Here is a 20,949-nt window from a genome sequence, read left to right on the forward strand (position 1 = left end):
GATGTCGCCGATCCACGGACCAGGGGGAGGGAGGGAGGGGGGGAGTCGCCGAGCCACGGACCATGGGGAGGGGGAAGTGGAGGGAGGGAGGGGGGAGGGGGATGTCGCCGATCCACGGACCAGGGGGAGGGGGAATGGGGAGATAGGGGGGGGAGGGGGGGATGTCGCTGAGCCACGGACCAGGGGAGGGGGAAGGGGGAGGGAGGGGGGGAGGGAGTCGCCAAGCCACGGACCAGGGGAAGGGGGAAGGGGGGAGGGGAAGGGGGAGGGAGGGAGGGAGGGGGAGTCACCGAGCCACGGAACAGGGGGAGGGGGAAGGGGAAGGGGGAGGGAGGGAGGGGAGGTCACCGAGCCACGGAACCAGGGGTCGAGGGAAGGGGGAGGGAGGGGGGGATGTCGCCGAGCCACGGAACCAGGGGGAGGGGAAGGGGAGGGGGGAGGGAGGTCGCCGATCCATGGAACCAGGGGGAGGAGGAAGGAGGGGGAAGGGGGAGGGAGGGGGAGTCACCGAGCCACGGACCAGGGGGAGGGGGAAGGGGAGATGGGGGAGGGAGGGGAGGGGTCACCGAGCCTCGGACCAGGGGAGGGGGAAGGGGGAGGGATGGGTGGGAGTCGCCGAGCCACGGACCAGTGGGAGGGGAAGGGGGAGGGAGGGAGGGGGGGGGTCGCCGATCCACGGACCAATGGGAGGGAAGGGGAAGGGGGAGGGAGGGGGGAGGTCACCAAGCCACGGAACCAGGGGTCGAGAATATTGTCGTTCCGTTTAATAATATAGCGATGATTATTCACATGGAGAGCGGGACGGGGTTGAATATTTGGAATATCAATGGGTCCACAGGCGATGGATGTCTCGCGTTCTGGTTAAAGGCGGGAAGCTCTTTGTCTGTCTGTCTGTTTCTTGTTTTTGTCTGTCTGTCTGTTTCTTGTCTTTGTCTTTCTGTCTTTTTCTTCTTGTCAGTCTATCTGTCTGTTTCTTTCTTCTTGTCTTTGTCTTCTTGCCTCTGTCTGTATGTCTGTCTCTTTCGTGTCTTTGTCTTTCTGTCTGTTTCTTTTTGTCTCCGTCTGTTTGTCTCTTTTTTCTTATCTCTGTCTGTTTGCCTGTCTATCTGTCTTTTTGTCTCTCTCTCTTCCTTTTCTTTCTGTCTGTCTCCCCGTCGGTATCTCTGTCTGTCAGTATCTTTCTCTTTTATCTCTGTCAGTCTGTCTTCTCTCTCTCTTTCTCTTTCTCTCTCTCTCTCCTCGTTTTAGCTATGTGTGGTCGTGTATCGTCTACATAAATGTATATATACACAATGTATTCAGATCATAAACTGTTATGCATATTAACGCTTACAATTAAGGTAATTGACTCAAACTTCTGATATTTTTAACTGTTTTGACTGAGCAGTTGAAGAAAAGACACTGTTTTGCTGTCCATACATTATGCACTAGTAATATTTTCATAAATTTCTTAGATTATATGATATACATTTGGTTAAGTAATCAAAAAGGAAAAGAGAAAATAATGAAAGAATAAAGGCATGAATTTTTCTTCAAATAGTTTTTTTTTCCTTTTTATTCTACATTGATAAAATTCTCTTATGGTAAAATAAAGAATAGAATGGAAAATTAAAATGAAATTCACTTAAGAGAGCATCAAAAATATGGTATATTGTACCATATTCCATTTCAATAAGGAACAAATTGACAGATTTTTGACTGATTCTGCTAATAACTTATCATAGAAAACAAAAACTCAATTTGCTGTTTTATTTCTATCTATTTTGTTCATATTTATCAGCTTATTCAATTATTCTTTTGATGTTATTGTCATTTCTTTCAATTTCTTGCAAGATGTCTGTTTGGAAATTCCAACGAAACGACAATAAACTTATAAAATATAAACACGATGTGATAATATATGAATAAAATAATTAATGTTAATATCAATTTTATCATTATTTGGATTAATTAGCTGAAGGTTGCTTTTTTTATCATTTAGCTTGATGATAAACAGACAACATATTTATCATTATACCTGATTTGTGCCATTAGAAAAAAAAAATTGTACTTTTTGAAAATAAATGTTGAGTCTAGGTTTAAATTGGCAACATTCATGTCTGGTCGGTGCTATTTTTGAGAATATTTATTTTCTTTCATAATGCTTATATCAATTAAAGGCTTCAAGAACAAGACTTTCGAATACTGTTCATTAATAATTTAATCGTTAAAATATCAACTGAAGAATTCGTATTGGCAAGAAGGTGAAATATGCTACAGAATTATGATACTAATATTACTACTAATAATAACAATAATACTAATACTAATTCTAATAATAATTGTAAGTGGATATGATTTAACGATTGGAAAAAAATCACCGGTTATTTAAATATTTATTCATGACTTTTCTACACGAGTGTAAACAAATCATCTCGAGTTGCCAGGTGTCGCAATTGTAAAAGTCTGTATCACGTATATAATTATGTTTGTTTCCAAAAAGTTCGGGTCAAAACTTAAATATTACTGAATATTTGATGAAAAAAAAAATCAATAGCCAAATTTGACAATAATTTTATAATAATAAGGAAATTTCAAGGTTCAAAATTTGAATATTACAGAATATTTATTGAAGAAAAAAAAACTACAAAATCAACGGCTAAGTTTACCAATAACTTAATAACAAAAGGGAAAATGTTATTGAAACAACCGTTGAACATGAAGTCACCATGTTTATTACGAGCCAAGGAAACAGTAATAGAAATAACACAGGATGATATATGCTATAATAAATATCATAATCACAAATGCAAGAAAAAGCAGCCAATGCTCATTTTACTTTACAGTTTGGTGTAAAACCTTAAATGAGGGTTCAACAAGGTTCATCTTCTATTTACAGTGTGGTGAACTTGAACCTTGTTGAAGTGTGTTAAAGGCTTTTTTTTCGTCACTGAGTTCTTTACACATTACTAACAAAAATGGATGCGTTTGGATACCTCTAAGGATATGTGGACTGATGGGTGCCTATCTCGTCTGGTCTTTACGCTATGACCTTCTCAGTTTCATATGGAGTGACATGAGATTCTTATTTATAATCCTCTACCTGACCCACTTTCTTCACGGCTTTACCAACGCGAAAATAGCCACATACACCTTTTTATTAATTTTTTTTTTCATGTCAAAGAGGAACTACCCATTGTACAATACACATTAATGCACCGCTGTATTATTATGCCTTTTCTCTCATCCAAACACATCCACAAAACTTAAATCTGTAACTGTTTTGTCTTCTCTCTCTCTATCTATCTAGTCACCGGTTTCTCTTCCTCTTCAAACGCTGCATATGGCCCAGACAAGTCATCAGTATAAGAAAGATTAAGCCATGTGCAAGTTTGTTTACATGATTTCCATTTTAATCTCTTAAAAAATGCCTTATAGCAGGAGGGAATGCTTTTAAAAAGGATTTTGTTGGTCAGGTACACGGGGATTGAGTATGAAATCTGAGTGAGTCGGGGTATAACATCAATAAAAAGAAAATTTTGCTTCTATAAAATGGCAATGATAACATGAACCTAGTGTGAGATCCGTCTACCTCAGCAGGAAAATCCTTCTTCAAAAGACCATTTCACTTTTTCTTCTTCTGTGTCAAAAAGGAACATGTTTTAGGCTGAGGGAACGTCAAGCAAAAGTGTTGACCCTTCCCTCGCCTCCTCACTAGTTACAAAATATGTGTATTATAACAGTAATACGTTATTGCAAGCACCTGGAAGACAGGCATCTCAATTCTTTTGGTTACTACTCTCTGGGTTTCCGTAAACAATAACAAATCTCGCTTAAAATGACGAATAGATTCCAATAGTGTCTTCTGCTGTGATACAATTTGGTTGCCTTGACCCCTCATCGTCCAAGTTCAATGTTACTTATATAAACCATTGTTTGTGTACTTAACACTACTTGATATCTGATTCTGTTTTATAAAAATATGACACATTCCATCTCAACAATGACACACGCTTTTAAAATATCACTTAGCATGGCAAATGATGCATTAAAACAGTACCTAATATCCAGGAATTTCACACGATTCAATGAAAGGATGAAAGAGGCTTAAATTTTTACCTTACCTATGTTAGTTACCGTTGATGTTAACTGCTGGAAAGTGCATTCGTCTCGTATATATTATGCACTTTTTAGGTCACCCAATAAGTAGGAAAAAAAACAAAAACAAATTTACAATACATAAAAAAACAGGAGGTAAGTCCTTATATACTCGTAAATATATGCATGTTTTTTTTTAATAATGATTGTTACATGCATAAGATCACGTATATATAATATTAACAGGCAATTATCTAACAAACTAAAATCAGCCAATTTTTTAAATATGCAAAAACGCTCTTAATGAATAAACTTTTAATCATCATCATAAGAAACAGACTTTTACTTTTTTTTAATATGTTTATCTATCTGATGTGATTGATATTGATGCAATATACAAGGAGATGATGTTAATGACATACTATGTGTATTAAAGTCTGTGCTAACTAGAAAAAGATGTTTCGCTATATTGTGACAGTGATTATAAAAAAGATATCTCATTCAAAGGTAAGGAAAATATGTATCTTATTGTATTACGAGAAAGGACAAAAAAAAAAAAAAAAAAAAAAAAAAAAAATGGAGATAGAGAAATAAAAAAATCATATTATTTATATCGCCGAAGTTTCTTCTCGAAGCTTTCTCATCATAAACTGCAATATGTAAAAATCTCACTATAATGATAGGCCGAGATAATGAAGAAAAGAGAAAATTCTGCTCTATATCTCTTGCTATCAAAGCGGGTTAAATTACTGCGTGTGCTTGTGAATCATTGAAATTAAAATTCGGTGGCTTATCAAAATAATATCTATTAATTGGGTTTTCTACGGTTGTTCTGAGATTAAAATGTTCTAAAGGAATGTTGGGATTCGTTTCATCGTGGGATATATACATATGTACGTAGATATACATACATACATACATACATACATACATATATATATATATATATATATATATATATATATATATATATATATATATATATATAGAATGCCATGCAATCTCTGCTTATCAACTGAAACATTGACGGATTTCAATGGTGATTTAATGTGTAATATCCAGTAATAAAGACAATAAAAATAAACAAACTTGTTCTTTCTTCGGCTGTAACTGAACTGAAAGGGTTAATAATAGTCCGTAGTCCGTCGCAGCCACTCCCTCTGTCACCCACGTGTCTATTAATCCCTCGTAAATTGCTAGTAAGGCTGAGTCTGTTAACTAAATAGCAGGAGACGGTTTTCCCTGGAAGGCTCTCAAAAATGGACTTGGGATAATCCTATTTACATATAAATATAATCCTTAAACAATAAACCAGAAAGGGGTTAGTATAGAAATGCCACTTTAGGGTACAAACGAGTTAAAAAAAAGGTGGCTGGTAGTCGCGTCAATTCAGTACATATAAAAAAAACATTTTATTATTATTTTTTTAAATCAAATTTCCCAAATAAATACATTTTCTTTAAATCATATACCTCAAGTCCATTTCTAAGTCACCTACTAGCCTAATATGCCACAACCTTATCTGACTCAAAATTACTAACAACTTATCATGCGGTACAATAATAATAACAGACATTTTTTTTATACAGAGTCCATCGTAGGGAAGCTGTTCTATGGAGTTTTAATTGGCTGACACGGCTACCTTAATTATCTTATCACATCCCATCACTGGCCTTCATGCTAGGGTTGCTAAGTTAATTTACCTCATGTTTCGTCTTTCAAGATTTTCCCCCCATAATATGACATGACAAAAAAGAGTGACTGTTCAAATTATGGTCTAGGGTTTGTGTCACTTCTTTAAGATTAAAAAAAAAAAAAAGTTATATTATTGGATTAATGGTTAAAAAAAAACTCCCTTTTTCTTCACGAATACTTACATCAGCAACGTATCACAGTGATGAAAATAATACCTTTTTGGAATGTTTTCTGCTCCTTGAACCAGAGTAGGTAAATATTTTTTGGCACAGAATACCACGGGTAACAGGTATAACTCTCACATAAACCTATGTCACTGATAATCTCTCAGAATAAATAAACCCCAAAAAAGAGAAGAAGAATTAATAAAGTTATTACAGGCGCGACTCGCAGCACGCCATTTAATACCCTTCAAGTCCAATGGCGCGATGGCCCCTACAAAGCCGCCTCCGCCAGGGTCGCTTCGGTGGACGACGTCGAAGCGGTGTGGGTCGACTCGGAGGCGTTCCTGGCTATCGACACGACGCTCGACTCCAGCTCCTCACTGGCCGAGGGGGCCTCCTCCGTCAGCGGCACGGTTTCTGTGGGCGCTGGAGTCTGGGGCGATATGCTCTCCTGTGTGGACGCGTCTGTGGTGGGTTCTGGGACGGGCGTTGTTGTGCTGCTGGAGGTCTCTGGCGCCTCGGACGTTTCTGAAATTTCGGGGTTCGCTGGGCTCTCCACGGGCTGCTGCTCTGCGGAGTCCGAAGCGAGGACGATCGGGCCGAGCTCTGTGTTGATCTCCGGCTCTTCCACCAGAAAGTATTCTGTGGTCGTCTCGAAAGCCTCCTCGAAGCCCTCGGTACTGGTCGAAACCTCTTCCCTTGCAGCTCTATCTGTTACGGTTTCAGTTTCAGGCAAGTCTACTTCGGTCACTTCTCTCACCTCCGTTTCCACGGTTGTGGTTTCGAACAATTCGATCTCTGCTGCCTTCTCCTCGACAAGGCTTTCGTTGGCTTTTACGTCCGGCTTTGTAGCATTCCAGTTATGATGGACCTCATGCGGTGCCTCCGTTGTGGATGTAGAGGCTTCTGTTGTGGTTGTAGAGGCTTCTGTTGTGGTTGTTGTGGTTTCTGTTGTGTCTCCTGCAGCTGCCACTGTGGTTGGCACCGCTTCCGTTGTAGTTGATGGCGCTACTGTTGTGTTTGCTGTTGTGGTGGGTGTAGTTACTGTTGTAGTTAATGAAGATGTGATTACTGTTGTTGTTGTCGGTTCTTCTGATGGGGTGGTTGGCGGCTCAGTAGGAGGTGGTGGTGTTGTAACGGTGTCATTGAAGCTGCAGGTGACATTAGCCATATCCTCACACTTCTGGGTGTTTATGTCGAACATTGTGGCGCCGGTGCAGAGGAACTTCAAATCCAGCACCTGCTGTTTGACAAACCCTGGTGAACAATAGTGGAACACCTGGCAGTTGGCCTCCGGGTCTGGGTAGAACTGCTCCAGCTGTTTGTCCTTGCAAGTGAAGCTCGTCTCGGGGAGGTTGTCTCTCGTGAAGGTGCCCAGCGTGGGAGGCGCTGGCGTCGGCTGGACGAGGGTCCCGTTGCCCAGCGCGTCCGCCTCGCCAGGCACGACCGTGGTGGACACATTGATGCTTCCCTCAGGAACGGTGAAGTCTGGCGGCTGGCTGGTCGTGGCCGTGGCGTTGGCGGCTGAGGCGTCTTCCGAGGCGGGCGCGGCGGCGTCTGGGGAGGACGAGGCGGGGGCCGGGCTGGCAGTCGTCCCTGAGGTCGAAGCGTTGGCAGCAGGAGAAGTAGTGGTGGTTGTAGTTGAGGTCTCAGGACTGCTGTCGAGTGCTTTTACCTCCGTGGAATTGATCGCTGGTTCTGCCACGGTTGGCTCTGTTGAGGAAGCAACTGGGGTACTTTCTGTTGTTGAATTCCCTACTGCCTGTGGTGCAGAAGATACCGCTGCAGTAGTAACTTCTGTTGTAGTGGTGGCTTCTGTTGTAGTAGTAACTGTAGTGTTTTCTGCATTTGAATTTACTGGTGTTTCTACTGCTGAGGATTCTGTAGAAGAGCTTGTTGTGGTGGTTCCTACAGTTGAACTTACTACTGCTTCTGTAGTGGTACTTGTTGTAGTAGTTGTGGTTGTGGTTGTGTTTTGTGCCTCGGGAGCGGCTGTAGTAGTTACTTCCTTGCTAATACTTGCTTCCTGAGGAACTCCCGGAGTGGAGGAGCTGGTCTCGGTGACAGGAGTCACGGCTTCGGGTTTGGTTTCCGAGGGACTGCTGCTGTCGATGCTTAGGCTCTCCGTGACCGCCGAGTTGACGACAGACGCGACGGTGGGCGACAGGGACACGGTCGGGAGAGGACTGGTTTCTGCGATGAGCGAAGGCGCTGCAGTGCTCGCCGGGCTTCCCGAGGACTGGTTCGTTATCACCGTCGCTGTTTCTGTGGGGACGATTTTGGTTTCCGTCGTGGTGACGGTGACGGTGAAGGGCGTCACTGTGACCGTGGTGGTCGACGTGGTCGTCTTGGAGGTGCGCGTCGAAGCCTCGGTGATGGTGAGAGTGGACAGCGCCGTGAGCAGCGAAGGCGCGGCCGAGGCCACGGTGCTCGAGACGGGGTGGACCACGGACGCGGGGGCCGACGTGTGCCGCACCACGGTCGTCTTTGGGGCGACTCCGATGACGGCGTGGCCGGTCGCCTCCGGGGCCGGCCGGGGCTCCTCGCGGACGTCCGCCGGGCCGCCGAGGGCGTCCGGGGCCAGCCCAGCGATCTTGGTTTCGTTCGCGCGGAGGGCCTGTTCCGCGACGGTCACGTTGTTCACGTCTCGCTTGCTGCGGCCGATGTAGCCGTACCTGCGCCCCTCCTCCTGGCTGCCGTAGGAGGCCGCGCCGCCGTCGCCGAAGGCCTTCTTGGGGAAGAGGCCGTCCTTGCCTCGCGTGTTCAGGGTGTACACGTTGATGAAGGCCGTGTGGCGGGCGTTCTCCTGCGCCCACTGCTGCAGGGCCGCCAGGCTGTACAGAGCCCGGCGCACGCGCGCGTCCTCAACGCCGTGGGTCGGGACCAGGTTGGCCAGGGGCGTGAGGGCGGCCCGGCGGAACCTGTGCGACAGAAGCAGGGAAGTGGCGCGCCGCCTCCTGCTGCTGCCGGAGGGGCTCTGTCTCGCGCCGCCCAGGCCCAGGATCTCTCCGAGGGTCTCCTTGGCGCAGTTCACCTGCCGGGGCGGAAGGAGGTCTCAGTGCGTGCTCAAAGTTGTGGGAAAATAGTCACTTGGACTACATAATGCCACTTATACAAACTACAATGCAAAATTAACAACAGTAACACTACCTTATCGATAATAATAACCATCACTCTACCAATATCAAGACCAAAAATAATAAGAAAACACTATTAAGACAACATTTTAAAGAAATACGAAAACACTATCAAAACAACACTTTTATGTAATAAGAGAACACTTTACACATTACTTTAAAATAATAAGAAAGCACTACTAAAATAACACTCTTAAACACTAAGAAAGCACTCTTAACACCACACTTTTAACCACTAAGAAAGCACTCTTAACACCACACTTTTAACCACTAAGAAAGCACTATTAAGTCAGCACTTTTACCGCCCCCCCCCCCCCTCCCTCACCCTCTTCAAGACCGCCCACCCTCTCACCTTCTTCTCAGGAACACAGCGCCGCCTCAGCTGCGAGAACAGGAAGCCCTTCTTGCACGGCAGCCTCCGCTCCGCCACGCCCCCGTCGCCTCGCTCTTCGCACACCGTGTAGTTGTGGCACTGGCTCGTCAGGTCGGCCAGGGGGGATCCCAGGGGGCGCGTGCGGCACAGGTCCACGGCGTCGGCTGGGGGAGGAAGGGGGAGGGGTTAGGGGAGGGGTGGAGGGGGGAGGAGGGAGGGGGTGGATGGAGGGAGAGAAGAATATATGATGATTGAATTAATGAATGAATGGATATATATATATATATATATATATATATATATATATATTAGCATCTTAAACCGTTTACATTTTTTTTCTGACAGAAACATAATCAAAATTCATCTTCGATAAATCAGTAACATGGAATTAATTTGATAAGAAACAAGAAATAGAAAAAACAACATAAGCAAACAGAGGAGGAAAAAAATATACAAATCAGAAACACAATAAAGAGAGAAGAAAAACTGATATAAAACAAAAACAATTATAGAGGTCATTATAAAGAGGTCTTTTGGTACGGTAGAAAAATCGTCTGTGTTTGATGTACGAAAGAAGGGATAGAAGGGAGAGAAGAAAGGGGAAGAGGGAGAGGATGAAGGGACGGAGAGGATAAGAAAAGGAAATTAGAAAGACGATAAATGAGTAATGCTGGATAAAGAAGAATTGAGGAAAGATAGAAAGAAAACGGGGGAGGATTCAGTTAAAAATCCCGTTTTCTGTTTTCAACTTTTTGTTGTGTCTTGTTTTGTTTCGTTCTTTTTTGCGTTTTGTTGTTTGTTCTTGTTTCGTTCCGTTTTGTTTTGTTCTTCATTTGTTTGTTTCGTTTTGTTCTTTGTTTATTTGTTTTGTTTTTCATGTTTTGTTTCGTTTTGTTCTTTGTTTATTTCTTTTGTTTTGTTTACGAGTCAGTTACGTTCACTGGCAATGGCTTTCGTTCTTTGTCTTTGTCTCTCTCTTCTGCTTGTTTATTGTCATCTTCCTTCGTCGCGCTATTCTCTCTGTCTTTGCCATTTCCGTCTTTCGTTCTCGTCTTATTTAATACATATTTTTCTTCATCACTTTCTGTATTTTCTTTTCATCGCCATTTTACTATTGTCGGCATTTTTTCCTGTCTATGCCATGGCTATCTTTCGTGATTGTCTTTCCCGCCGTTTATTCTCGTCGCTCTCTCATTCTGTCATTCGTATTTCTCTTCCATTTTTTATTTCTCTTGGGTCCATCATTTATTCTATTATCATTATTCATCTATTTTTGTCATCATTTATTTCTGTCTTCCGTTCTCGTCTCATTTCCATATACGTCTATTTCCCTTTTATCTCTCTATCTTATCTCCTCTCATCGCAAAAAATTTACCTTCATCTCGCTTGACTCTTCGGGAATCTTGGGAATCGGGAATGGGAATGCGCGGGAAATCGAACTGCTGCTCCGGCAACTGGGCTTCGAGCTGCACGAATACTGGAAGCAAAATGGAGGTCGTGCAGGGAGGAGGGACTTCGAGGTGAGGGAGAGCGAGTATAAAATGGTTTGGATAAAAGAGCCGTTGGGATGGGTGGGAATCAAAGAGAGTGCGAGTATATGATATTAGGAAAGGTTGTGATGGATAGGGATCAGAGGGAGAGCGAGTGTAAAATGGTTTGGATAAAGAGCGGTTGGGATGGGTGGGAATTAGAGGGAGAGCGAGTGTAAAATGGTTTTGATAAAGAGCGGGAGGGAGAGCGAGTATAAAATGGTTTGGATAAAAGAGCGGTTGGGATGGGTGGGAATTAGAGGGAGAGTCAGTATAAAATAAAAGAAGTGGATATGGATACGAATGAGAGGGAGAGCGAGTGTAAAATGGTTTTGATAAGGAGCGGTTAAGATGGGTGGGAATTAAAGAGAGTGCGAGTATATGATATTAGAAAAGGTTGTAGATAGGAAATGGATAAATGGATAGGAATCAGAGGGAGAGCGAGTATAAAATGGTTTCGATAAAAAAGAGGTTAAGATGGGTCGTGCAGGGAGGAGGGATTTCGAAATGAGGGAGAGCGAGTGTAAAATGGTTTGGATAAAAGAGCGGTTGGGATGGGTGGGAATCAGAGGGAGAGCGAGTGTAAAATGGTTTGGATAAAAGAGCGGTTGGGATGGGTGGGAATCAGAGGGAGAGCGAGTGTAAAATGGTTTGGATAAAGAGCGGGAGGGAGAGCGAGTATAAAATGGCTTGGATAAAGAGCGGTTGGGATGGGTGGGAATCAGAGGGAGAGCGAGTGTAAAATGGTTTAGATAAAAAGTAGTTGAGATGGATAGGAATGAGGATTACAGACGCATGTATACGAAAAAATATAATATATACATGCAAGTGAGAAAATGAAAACATGTTGATGCACACGCTAGCAGACACGCACACACGCGCATACAAACAAATATGAATGCAAATTATATCTAAAATTAAATAGGGTTTGGAGATTTCAAAGCAAAGAAAAAGTATTATCAGAAAATAATCAAAGGGCGTGTAATCACAGAAAATAATTATGAAAATTAAAGGTAATCAAGAAAAAAAGAGAAATTGGGAAATTGAAAGACACCAAAAAGATAATAATAATAAACATATAAATGATAACAGAGGTTGATAACAACTTTATCAAGTACCAACAAACAACAATAACAACCACAACAACGAACTATACACACATACACACAACGCGTGAATAAATAAAACAATAAAAAACAAATACAAATTGAAAATAAAAACAAACCAAACACACACACAAAATAAGTAAATAACCAAAACAACAAAAAAACAAACCAAAGCACACATACCTGGTCCTCTGAGGGGGTCGTTGAGGTAGTAGAGCGAGGGCGCGCGCGCGCAGTCGACCAGGTGCTCCGCTTGGCAGGTGCGGGTCGTCTGGTCAAAGAGTGTCCCCGCGCCACACACGAATTTGTTGTCCTTCGTGCTGTGGGGGAGAGGGAGAGGGAGGGTTGGTGTAAAGACTTGGAGAGAGGGAGGGAGGGTTGGTGTAAAGACTTAGAGAGGGAGAGGGAGAGGGAGAGAGGGAGGGTTGGTGTAAAGACTTGGAGAGGGAGAGGGAGAGAGGGAGGGAGGGTTGGTGTAAAGACTTGGAGAGAGAGAGAGAGAGAGGGAGAGAGAGAGGGAGGGATGGTGTAAAGGCTTGGAGAGGGAGAGAGAGGGAGGGTTGGTGTAAAGACTTGGAGAGAAAGAGAGGGAGGGAGGGTTGGTGTAAAGACTTGCAGAGAGAGGGAGAGGGAGGGTTGGTGTAAAGGCTTGGAGAGAGAGAGAGAGAGGGTTGGTGTAAAGACTGAGGGAGAGGGAGGGTTGGTGTAAAGACTTGGAGAGAGAGAGAGAGTGAGGGAGGGTTGGTGTAAAGAGTTGGAGAGAGAGACAGAGGGAGGGAGGGGTGGTGGGGAGAGAGAGAGAGAGAGGGAGGGTTGGTGTAAAGACTTGGAGAGGGAGAGGGAGGGAGGGTTGGTGTAAAGACTTGGAGAGAGAGAGAGGGAGGGTTGGTGTAAAGACTTGGAGAGAGGGAGAGAGGGAGGGTTGTTGTAAAGACTTGAGAGAGGGAGAGTGAGAGAGAGAGAGAGAGGGAGGGATGGTGTAAAGACTTGGAGAGAGAGAGGGAGGGTTGGTGTAAAGACTTGGAGAGAGAGAGGGAGGGTTGGTGTAAAGACTTGGAGAGAGAGAGAGAGAGAGAGAGGGAGGGTTGGTGTAAAGACTTGGAGAGAGAGAGAGAGGGAGGGTTGGTGTAAAGACTTGGAGAGAGGGAGAGTGAGAGAGAGAGAGAGAGGGAGGGTTGGTGTAAAGACTTGGAGAGAGAGAGAGGGAGGGTTGGTGTAAAGACTTGGAGAGAGAGAGAGAGAGGGAGGGTTGGTGTAAAGACTTGGAGAGAGAGAGAGAGAGAGAGAGGGAGGGTTGGTGTAAAGACTTGGAGAGAGAGAGAGAGGGAGGGAGGGTTGGTGTAAAGACTTGGAGAGAGAGAGGGAGGGTTGGTGTAAAGACTTGGAGAGAGAGAGGGAGAGGGAGAGAGGGAGGGTTGGTGTAAAGACTTGGAGGGAGAGAGAGAGGGAGGGATGGTGTAAAGACTTGGAGAGAGAGAGAGAGGGAGGGTTGGTGTAAAGACTTGGAGAGAGAGAGAGAGGGAGAGGGAGGGTCGGTGTAAAGACTTGGAGAGAGAGAGAGAGAGAGGGTTGGTGTAAAGACTTGGAGAGAGAGAGAGGGAGGGTTGGTGTAAAGACTTGGAGAGGGAGAGGGAGGGTTGGTGTAAAGACTTGGAGAGAGAGAGAGAGAGAGAGGGAGGGTTGGTGTAAAGACTTGGAGAGAGAGAGAGAGAGAGGGAGGGTTGGTGTAAAGACTTGGAGAGAGGGAGAGGGAGGGTTGGTGTAAAGACTTGGAGAGAGAGGGAGAGAGAGAGAGGGAGGGTTGGTGTAAAGACTTGGAGAGAGAGAGAGAGAGGGAGGGTTGGTGTAAAGACTTGGAGAGAGAGAGAGAGAGGGAGGGTTGGTGTAAAGACTTGGAGAGAGAGAGAGAGAGAGGAGGGAGGGTTGGTGTAAAGACTTGGAGAGAGAGAGAGAGAGGGAGGGTTGGTGTAAAGACTTGGAGAGAGAGAGAGGGAGAGAGGGAGGGTTGGTGTAAAGACTTGGAGAGAGAGAGGGAGGGAGAGGGAGGGTTGGTGTAAAGACTTGGAGAGAGAGAGGAGAGGGAGGGTTGGTGTAAAGACTTGGAGAGAGAGAGGGAGAGGGAGGGTTGGTGTAAAGACTTGGAGAGAGAGAGGGAGAGGGAGGGTTGGTGTAAAGACTTGGAGAGAGAGAGAGAGGGAGGGTTGGTGTAAAGACTTGGAGAGAGAGAGAGAGAGGGAGGGTTGGTGTAAAGACTTGGAGAGAGAGAGAGAGAGGGAGGGTTGGTGTAAAGACTTGGAGAGAGAGAGAGAGAGAGGGAGGGTTGGTGTAAAGACTTGGAGAGAGAGAGAGGGAGGGTTGGTGTAAAGACTTGGAGAGAGAGGGAGAGGGAGGGTTGGTGTAAAGACTTGGAGAGAGAGAGAGAGAGGGAGGGTTGGTGTAAAGACTTGGAGAGAGAGAGAGAGGGAGGGTTGGTGTAAAGACTTGGAGAGGGAGAGAGAGGGAGAGAGAGGGAGGGTTGGTGTAAAGACTTGGAGAGAGAGAGGGAGGGTTGGTGTAAAGACTTGGAGAGAGAGAGAGAGAGGGAGGGTTGGTGTAAAGACTTGGAGAGAGAGAGAGAGAGGGAGGGTTGGTGTAAAGACTTGGAGAGAGAGAGGGAGAGGGAGGGTTGGTGTAAAGACTTGGAGAGAGAGGGAGAGAGGGAGGGTTGGTGTAAAGACTTGGAGAGAGGGAGAGAGGGAGGGAGGGGTGGTGTAAAGACTTGGGGAGAGAGAGTGAGAGAGAGGGAGAGAGAGGGAGCGTTGGTGTAAAGACTTGGAGGGAGGGTTGGTGTAAAGACTTGGAGAGAGAGAGAGAGGGAGGGTTGGTGTAAAGACTTGGAGAGAGAGAGAGAGGGAGGGTTGGTGTAAAGACTTGGAGAGAGAGAGGGAGGGTGGTGTAAAGACTTGGAGAGAGAGAGGGAGGGTTGGTGTAAAGACTTGGAGAGAGAGAGAGAGAGAGGGAGGGGGGAGGGTTGGTGTAAAGACTTGGTGAGAGAGAGAGATAGAGGGAGGGTTGGTGTAAAGACTTGGAGAGAGAGAGGGAGGGTTGGTGTAAAGACTTGGAGAGAGAGAGAGAGAGAGAGGGTTGGTGTAAAGACTTGGAGAGAGAGAGAGGGAGAGGGAGGGTTGGTGTAAAGACTTGGAGAGAGAGAGGGAGGGTTGGTGTAAAGACTTGGAGAGAGAGAGAGAGAGAGAGAGAGAGAGAGAGAGAGAGAGAGAGAGAGAGAGAGAGAGAGAGAGAGAGAGAGAGAGAGAGAGAGAGAGAGAGAGGGAGGGAGGGTTGGTGTAAAGACTTGGAGAGAGAGAGAGAGAGAGAGAGAGAGAGAGAGAGAGAGAGAGAGAGAGAGAGAGAGAGAGAGAGAGAGAGAGAGAGAGAGAGAGAGAGAGAGAGGGTTGGTGTAAAGACTTGGAGAGAGAGAGAGAGAGAGAGGGAGGATTTTCTGTGGATAAAGTATGTTTTTTTTTTTCTCGTTCTTTGGAAGGGCTGGAGTGAGGGTTGCTGTGTGTTTCATGTTTGTTTTGGAGTGTTGGGGATTTGTACGTTTTCTTTTTTCTTGTTTACCTCTTTTTGTTTCTATCTTAGGTGGGACTAGTATTATTTTCCCTACATTCTTAAAAATATTCATTCAATAGACAGGCGGTAATATAATGTTCTGTAATATCTTTAAAGGGACTAGTATTATTTTTCCTACGTTAATTTAAAGATTCATTCAATAGACAGGCGGTAATATAATGTTCTGTAATATCTTAAAAGGGATTAGCATTATTTTCCCTACATTAATTTAAAGATTCATTCAATAGACAGGCGGGAATATAATGTTTTGTAATGATTAAAGAAAGGTCATTCAACAGGGCCACCCACCTTGAGTCCGGTTCCACGGAGCAGATGTGGAACACGACGCAGCCCGTTTCCACGTCGGCGTAGAGACCCCCGGGGATCTTGTCGTGGCAGGAGAAGGTCGTCTCGGGGAACACGAAGGGCGGCTGGGTGGTCGTGGAGGGCGCGGCGTTGACGGGTCCGAACACCGCCGTCGGGTCGTCGTCGATCGTGTCACTGATCCTGATATTGCTGTCAGAGGGTAATGGCGTTGTCATGACCGTGGGAGGGAGCTGAGGGGGGTCTTCGGGGTGGCTCTGGGTACCTAGGTCTACCTGGCTGCGGAGCTCGGCTTCCGGCGCTGAGGGCGGGGGAACCGGCCTACGTCTAACCACCTGCGCGCCCCGCTGGCCTGCCCTAGCTGTCTGGGATCTCGGGGTCACACTGACTCTCTGTCTGAGGGGCGCGGCGGGGGTCTCTCTCGTGACTGGGGCTTCCTGCTGTCTAGCTACGGTGGTTTCTCCTACCTGGCTGACCCCTTCGGTTCTGGGGCTCAAGCTAGTTTGGACTCGTCTGTGGGAGGAGGGTCTGGCGGTCTGAGGGGTTCTCTGCCTAGTGTCTACAGCTGCTGCCCTACTGGGATTCCTGCGATCTGACCTCGAGGTTTGTCTGTTAGTAACTGGTTCGCTAGAAGGGTTAGGCTGCCTGAACCTGACGCGGCCCCTCGAGGAAACTCTCTGCCTACTAGAGGTAAGTGTCGGGTCCCTACTGCCCTGCGAGGGAGCCGCTGCAGGCTCTGTGGGGAGAGTCTCGTCCTGTACAGGCAAGGAGGAAGAAAAAGCGAGTCCCTGCGTCGTGGTCTGCCTCTTCTGCCTGTGAGGAGAGTCGTCAGAGTTAGTGAGAGTAGAGAGAGGAGCAGAGGCGTCGGTCTGAAAGCGGGTCAGTCGGGGGATGTCCTCGAAGTCGGGGGGCGTCTGCGCCGTGACGGGGGAGGGCGGGGTGGGCTCCAGGGCGTCCAGGAACTGCTGGCCCTGCCCCGTGCTCTGGGCCTGGGCGGCGAGACGCAGGAGGGAGGGGCGGAGGTGGGGCGCAGGCAGGGCGGAGGCGTCCACGCCCTGCCGGAGCGAGATCTGCGCGAGGGGCGTCTGGATGTGGACGCGCGAAGAAGCCGAGACAGAGGTGGAGGTTCTGCTCACGGTGAAGGGCAAGGGGGGGAAGGAGTAGGCGGCCGTGACCGAGGACGAGGTGGAGGTCGACATCCGGGTGGAGGACGCCGTCACCCCCGGGGGAATGACGGGGGGAGGGGGGGAGCTCGTGGGGAGGGGCTGGGGCTGCGACAGGGACTGCGGTTGGGGGGAGGCTTGCGGGGCGGAGGGAGAAGAGGAGGGGGACCCCAGGGGAGCGGGGAGAGCAGCATCAGCGGCGGGAAGAGGAGCGGGGACAGGAGGGTGAGAGGGAGAAGGAAGCGAAGGAGGAACTTCCGAAGTGGCACTAAGATCTGAGTGGGGGTCGGGGACTCCCATAAGGGCGTGAGTGGGATCCAAGACCTGCACGGTGGCGGCGCTGGAGGTGTCCGAAGTGTCTCTGAGGGGGAAGGAACAGACAAGATAGGAAGGGGTCACGAGAATCAGGCGGCGAACCCCAGAGCGAAGGGACACAGACACGGCAAGAGTGAATGGCAAGCGTGACCTGAGTTATGCCAGGAAGAGGTCGTGAATGCTGGTTGATGCCTTCAGGAAAAGTGGCGATTTCTGAGGAAGGAAAGCCCGGGCAACGTTGCAGACGCTGAGGATGGACCCGTCGGTTGAAATGATGGAACTAAATTGTGTTTGCAATAATGGAACCAAATTGAATACTGTGTTTGCAATAATGAATCCAAATTGAATACTGTGTTTGCAATAATGGAACCAAATTGGATACTGTGTTTGCAATAATGAAACCAAATTGAATACTGTGTTTGCAATAATGGAACCAAATTGAATACTGTGTTTGCAATAATGGAACCAAATTGGATACTGTGTTTGCAATAATGAAACCAAATTGAATACTGTGTTTGCAATAATGAAACCAAATTGGATACTGTGTTTGCAATAATGGAACCAAATTGGATACTGTGTTTGCAATAATGGAACCAAATTGAATACTGTGTTTGCAATAATGGAACCAAATTGAATACTGTGTTTGCAATAATGAAACCAAATTGAATACTGTGTTTGCAATAATGAAACCAAATTGAATACTGTGTTTGCAATAATGAAACCAAATTGGATACTGTGTTTGCAATAATGGAACCAAATTGGATACTGTGCTTGCAATAATGGAACCAAATTGAATACTGTGTTTGCAATAATGGAACCAAATTGAATACTGTGTTTGCAATAATGAAACCAAATTGAATACTGTGTTTGCAATAATGGAACCAAATTGAATACTGTGTTTGCAATAATGAAACCAAATTGGATACTGTGTTTGCAATAATGGAACCAAATTGGATACTGTGTTTGCAATAATGGAACCAAATTGAATACTGTGTTTGCAATAATGGAACCAAATTGAATACTGTGTTTGCAATAATGAAACCAAATTGAATACTGTGTTTGCAATAATGGAACCAAATTGAATACTGTGTTTGCAATAATGGAACCAAATTGAATACTGTGTTTGCAATAATGGAACCAAATTGAATACTGTGTTTGCAATAATGGAACCAAATTGAATACTGTGTTTGCAATAATGGAACCAAATTGGATACTGTGTTTGCAATAATGGAACCAAATTGGATACTGTGTTTGCAATAATGGAACCAAATTGGATACTGTGTTTGCAATAATGAAACCAAATTGGATGCTGTGTTTGCAATAATGGAACCAAATTGAATACTGTGTTTGCAATAATGGAACCAAATTGGATACTGTGTTTGCAATAATGGAACCAAATTGGATGCTGTGTTTGCAATAATGGAACCAAATTGGATACTGTGTTTGCAATAATGGAACCAAATTGAATGCTGTGTTTGCAATAATGAAACCAAATTGAATACTGTGTTTGCAATAATGGAACCAAATTGAATACTGTGTTTGCAATAATGAAACCAAATTGAATACTGTGTTTGCAATAATGAAACCAAATTGAATACTGTGTTTGCAATAATGGAACCAAATTGGATACTGTGTTTGCAATAATGGAACCAAATTGGATACTGTGTTTGCAATAATGGAACCAAATTGGATACTGTGTTTGCAATAATGGAACCAAATTGGATACTGTGTTTGCAATAATGGAACCAAATTGGATGCTGTGTTTGCAATAATGAAACCAAATTGAATACTGTGTTTGCAATAATGAAACCAAATTGAATACTGTGTTTGCAATAATGGAACCAAATTGAATACTGTGTTTGCAATAATGGAACCAAATTGGATACTGTGTTTGCAATAATGAAACCAAATTGAATACTGTGTTTGCAATAATGAAACCAAATTGAATACTGTGTTTGCAATAATGAAACCAAATTGAATACTGTGTTTGCAATAATGAAACCAAATTGAATACTGTGTTTGCAATAATGAAACCAAATTGAATACTGTGTTTGCAATAATGGAACCAAATTGAATACTGTGTTTGCAATAATGAAACCAAATTGAATACTGTGTTTGCAATAATGGAACCAAATTGAATACTGTGTTTGCAATAATGGAACCAAATTGGATACTGTGTTTGCAATAATGGAACCAAATTGGATACTGTGTTTGCAATAATGGAACCAAATTGGATACTGTGTTTGCAATAATGGAACCAAATTGGATACTGTGTTTGCAATAATGGAACCAAATTGAATACTGTGTTTGCAATAATGGAACCAAATTGGATACTGTGTTTGCAATAATGGAACCAAATTGAATACTGTGTTTGCAATAATGGAACCAAATTGAATACTGTGTTTGCAATAATGGAACCAAATTGGATACTGTGTTTGCAATAATGGAACCAAATTGGATACTGTGTTTGCAATAATGGAACCAAATTGGATACTGTGTTTGCAATAATGAAACCAAATTGGATACTGTGTTTGCAATAATGGAACCAAATTGAATACTGTGTTTGCAATAATGAAACCAAATTGAATACTGTGTTTGCAATAATGGAACCAAATTGAATACTGTGTTTGCAATAATGGAACCAAATTGGATACTGTGTTTGCAATAATGGAACCAAATTGAATACTGTGTTTGCAATAATGGAACCAAATTGAATACTGTGTTTGCAATAATGAAACCAAATTGGATACTGTGTTTGCAATAATGGAACCAAATTGAATACTGTGTTTGCAATAATGGAACCAAATTGGATACTGTGTTTGCAATAATGAAACCAAATTGAATACTGTGTTTGCAATAATGAAACCAAATTGAATACTGTGTTTGCAATAATGAAACCAAATTGGATACTGTGTTTGCAATAATGGAACCAAATTGGATACTGTGTTTGCAATAATGAAACCAAATTGGATGCTGTGTTTGCAATAATGAAACCAAATTGAATACTGTGTTTGCAATAATGAAACCAAATTGGATACTGTGTTTGCAATAATGGAACCAAATTGAATACTGTGTTTGCAATAATGGAACCAAATTGGATACTGTGTTTGCAATAATGGAACCAAATTGAATACTGTGTTTGCAATAATGGAACCAAATTGAATACTGTGTTTGCAATAATGGAACCAAATTGGATACTGTGTTTGCAATAATGGAACCAAATTGGATACTGTGTTTGCAATAATGGAACCAAATTGGATACTGTGTTTGCAATAATGGAACCAAATTGGATGCTGTGTTTGCAATAATGGAACCAAATTGAATACTGTGTTTGCAATAATGGAACCAAATTGGATACTGTGTTTGCAATAATGGAACCAAATTGGATACTGTGTTTGCAATAATGGAACCAAATTGGATACTGTGTTTGCAATAATGGAACCAAATTGGATACTGTGTTTGCAATAATGGAACC

The 20,949-nt window shown here is 44.4% G+C and overlaps 1 protein-coding gene across 4 annotated transcripts in view; it reads right to left on the reverse strand.

Annotated features, from left to right (window-relative positions):
• Positions 1 to 2,691: 2,691 nt before the first annotated feature.
• Positions 2,692 to 20,949, reverse strand: part of LOC113818769 (mucin-2) — a 399,463-nt gene continuing 381,205 nt past the window's right edge. For 3 of the 4 annotated variants that reach the window (XM_070122212.1, XM_070122213.1, XM_070122216.1), the window contains 5 exons: positions 15,982 to 17,520; positions 12,265 to 12,401; positions 10,822 to 10,923; positions 9,426 to 9,610; positions 2,692 to 8,970 (listed from right to left, as the gene is read on the reverse strand). In XM_070122212.1, the coding sequence (XP_069978313.1) occupies positions 6,208 to 8,970; positions 9,426 to 9,610; positions 10,822 to 10,923; positions 12,265 to 12,401; positions 15,982 to 17,520 (4,726 nt within the window). In that variant the 3' untranslated portion in view covers positions 2,692 to 6,207. The remainder of the gene's footprint in view (positions 8,971 to 9,425; positions 9,611 to 10,821; positions 10,924 to 12,264; positions 12,402 to 15,981; positions 17,521 to 20,949) is intronic. The other variant, XM_070122214.1, reaches the window with a different exon arrangement.

The sequence above is a fragment of the Penaeus vannamei genome, chromosome 5, assembly GCF_042767895.1.
Source record: "Penaeus vannamei isolate JL-2024 chromosome 5, ASM4276789v1, whole genome shotgun sequence".
Classification (NCBI taxonomy): Eukaryota; Metazoa; Arthropoda; class Malacostraca; order Decapoda; family Penaeidae; genus Penaeus; species Penaeus vannamei.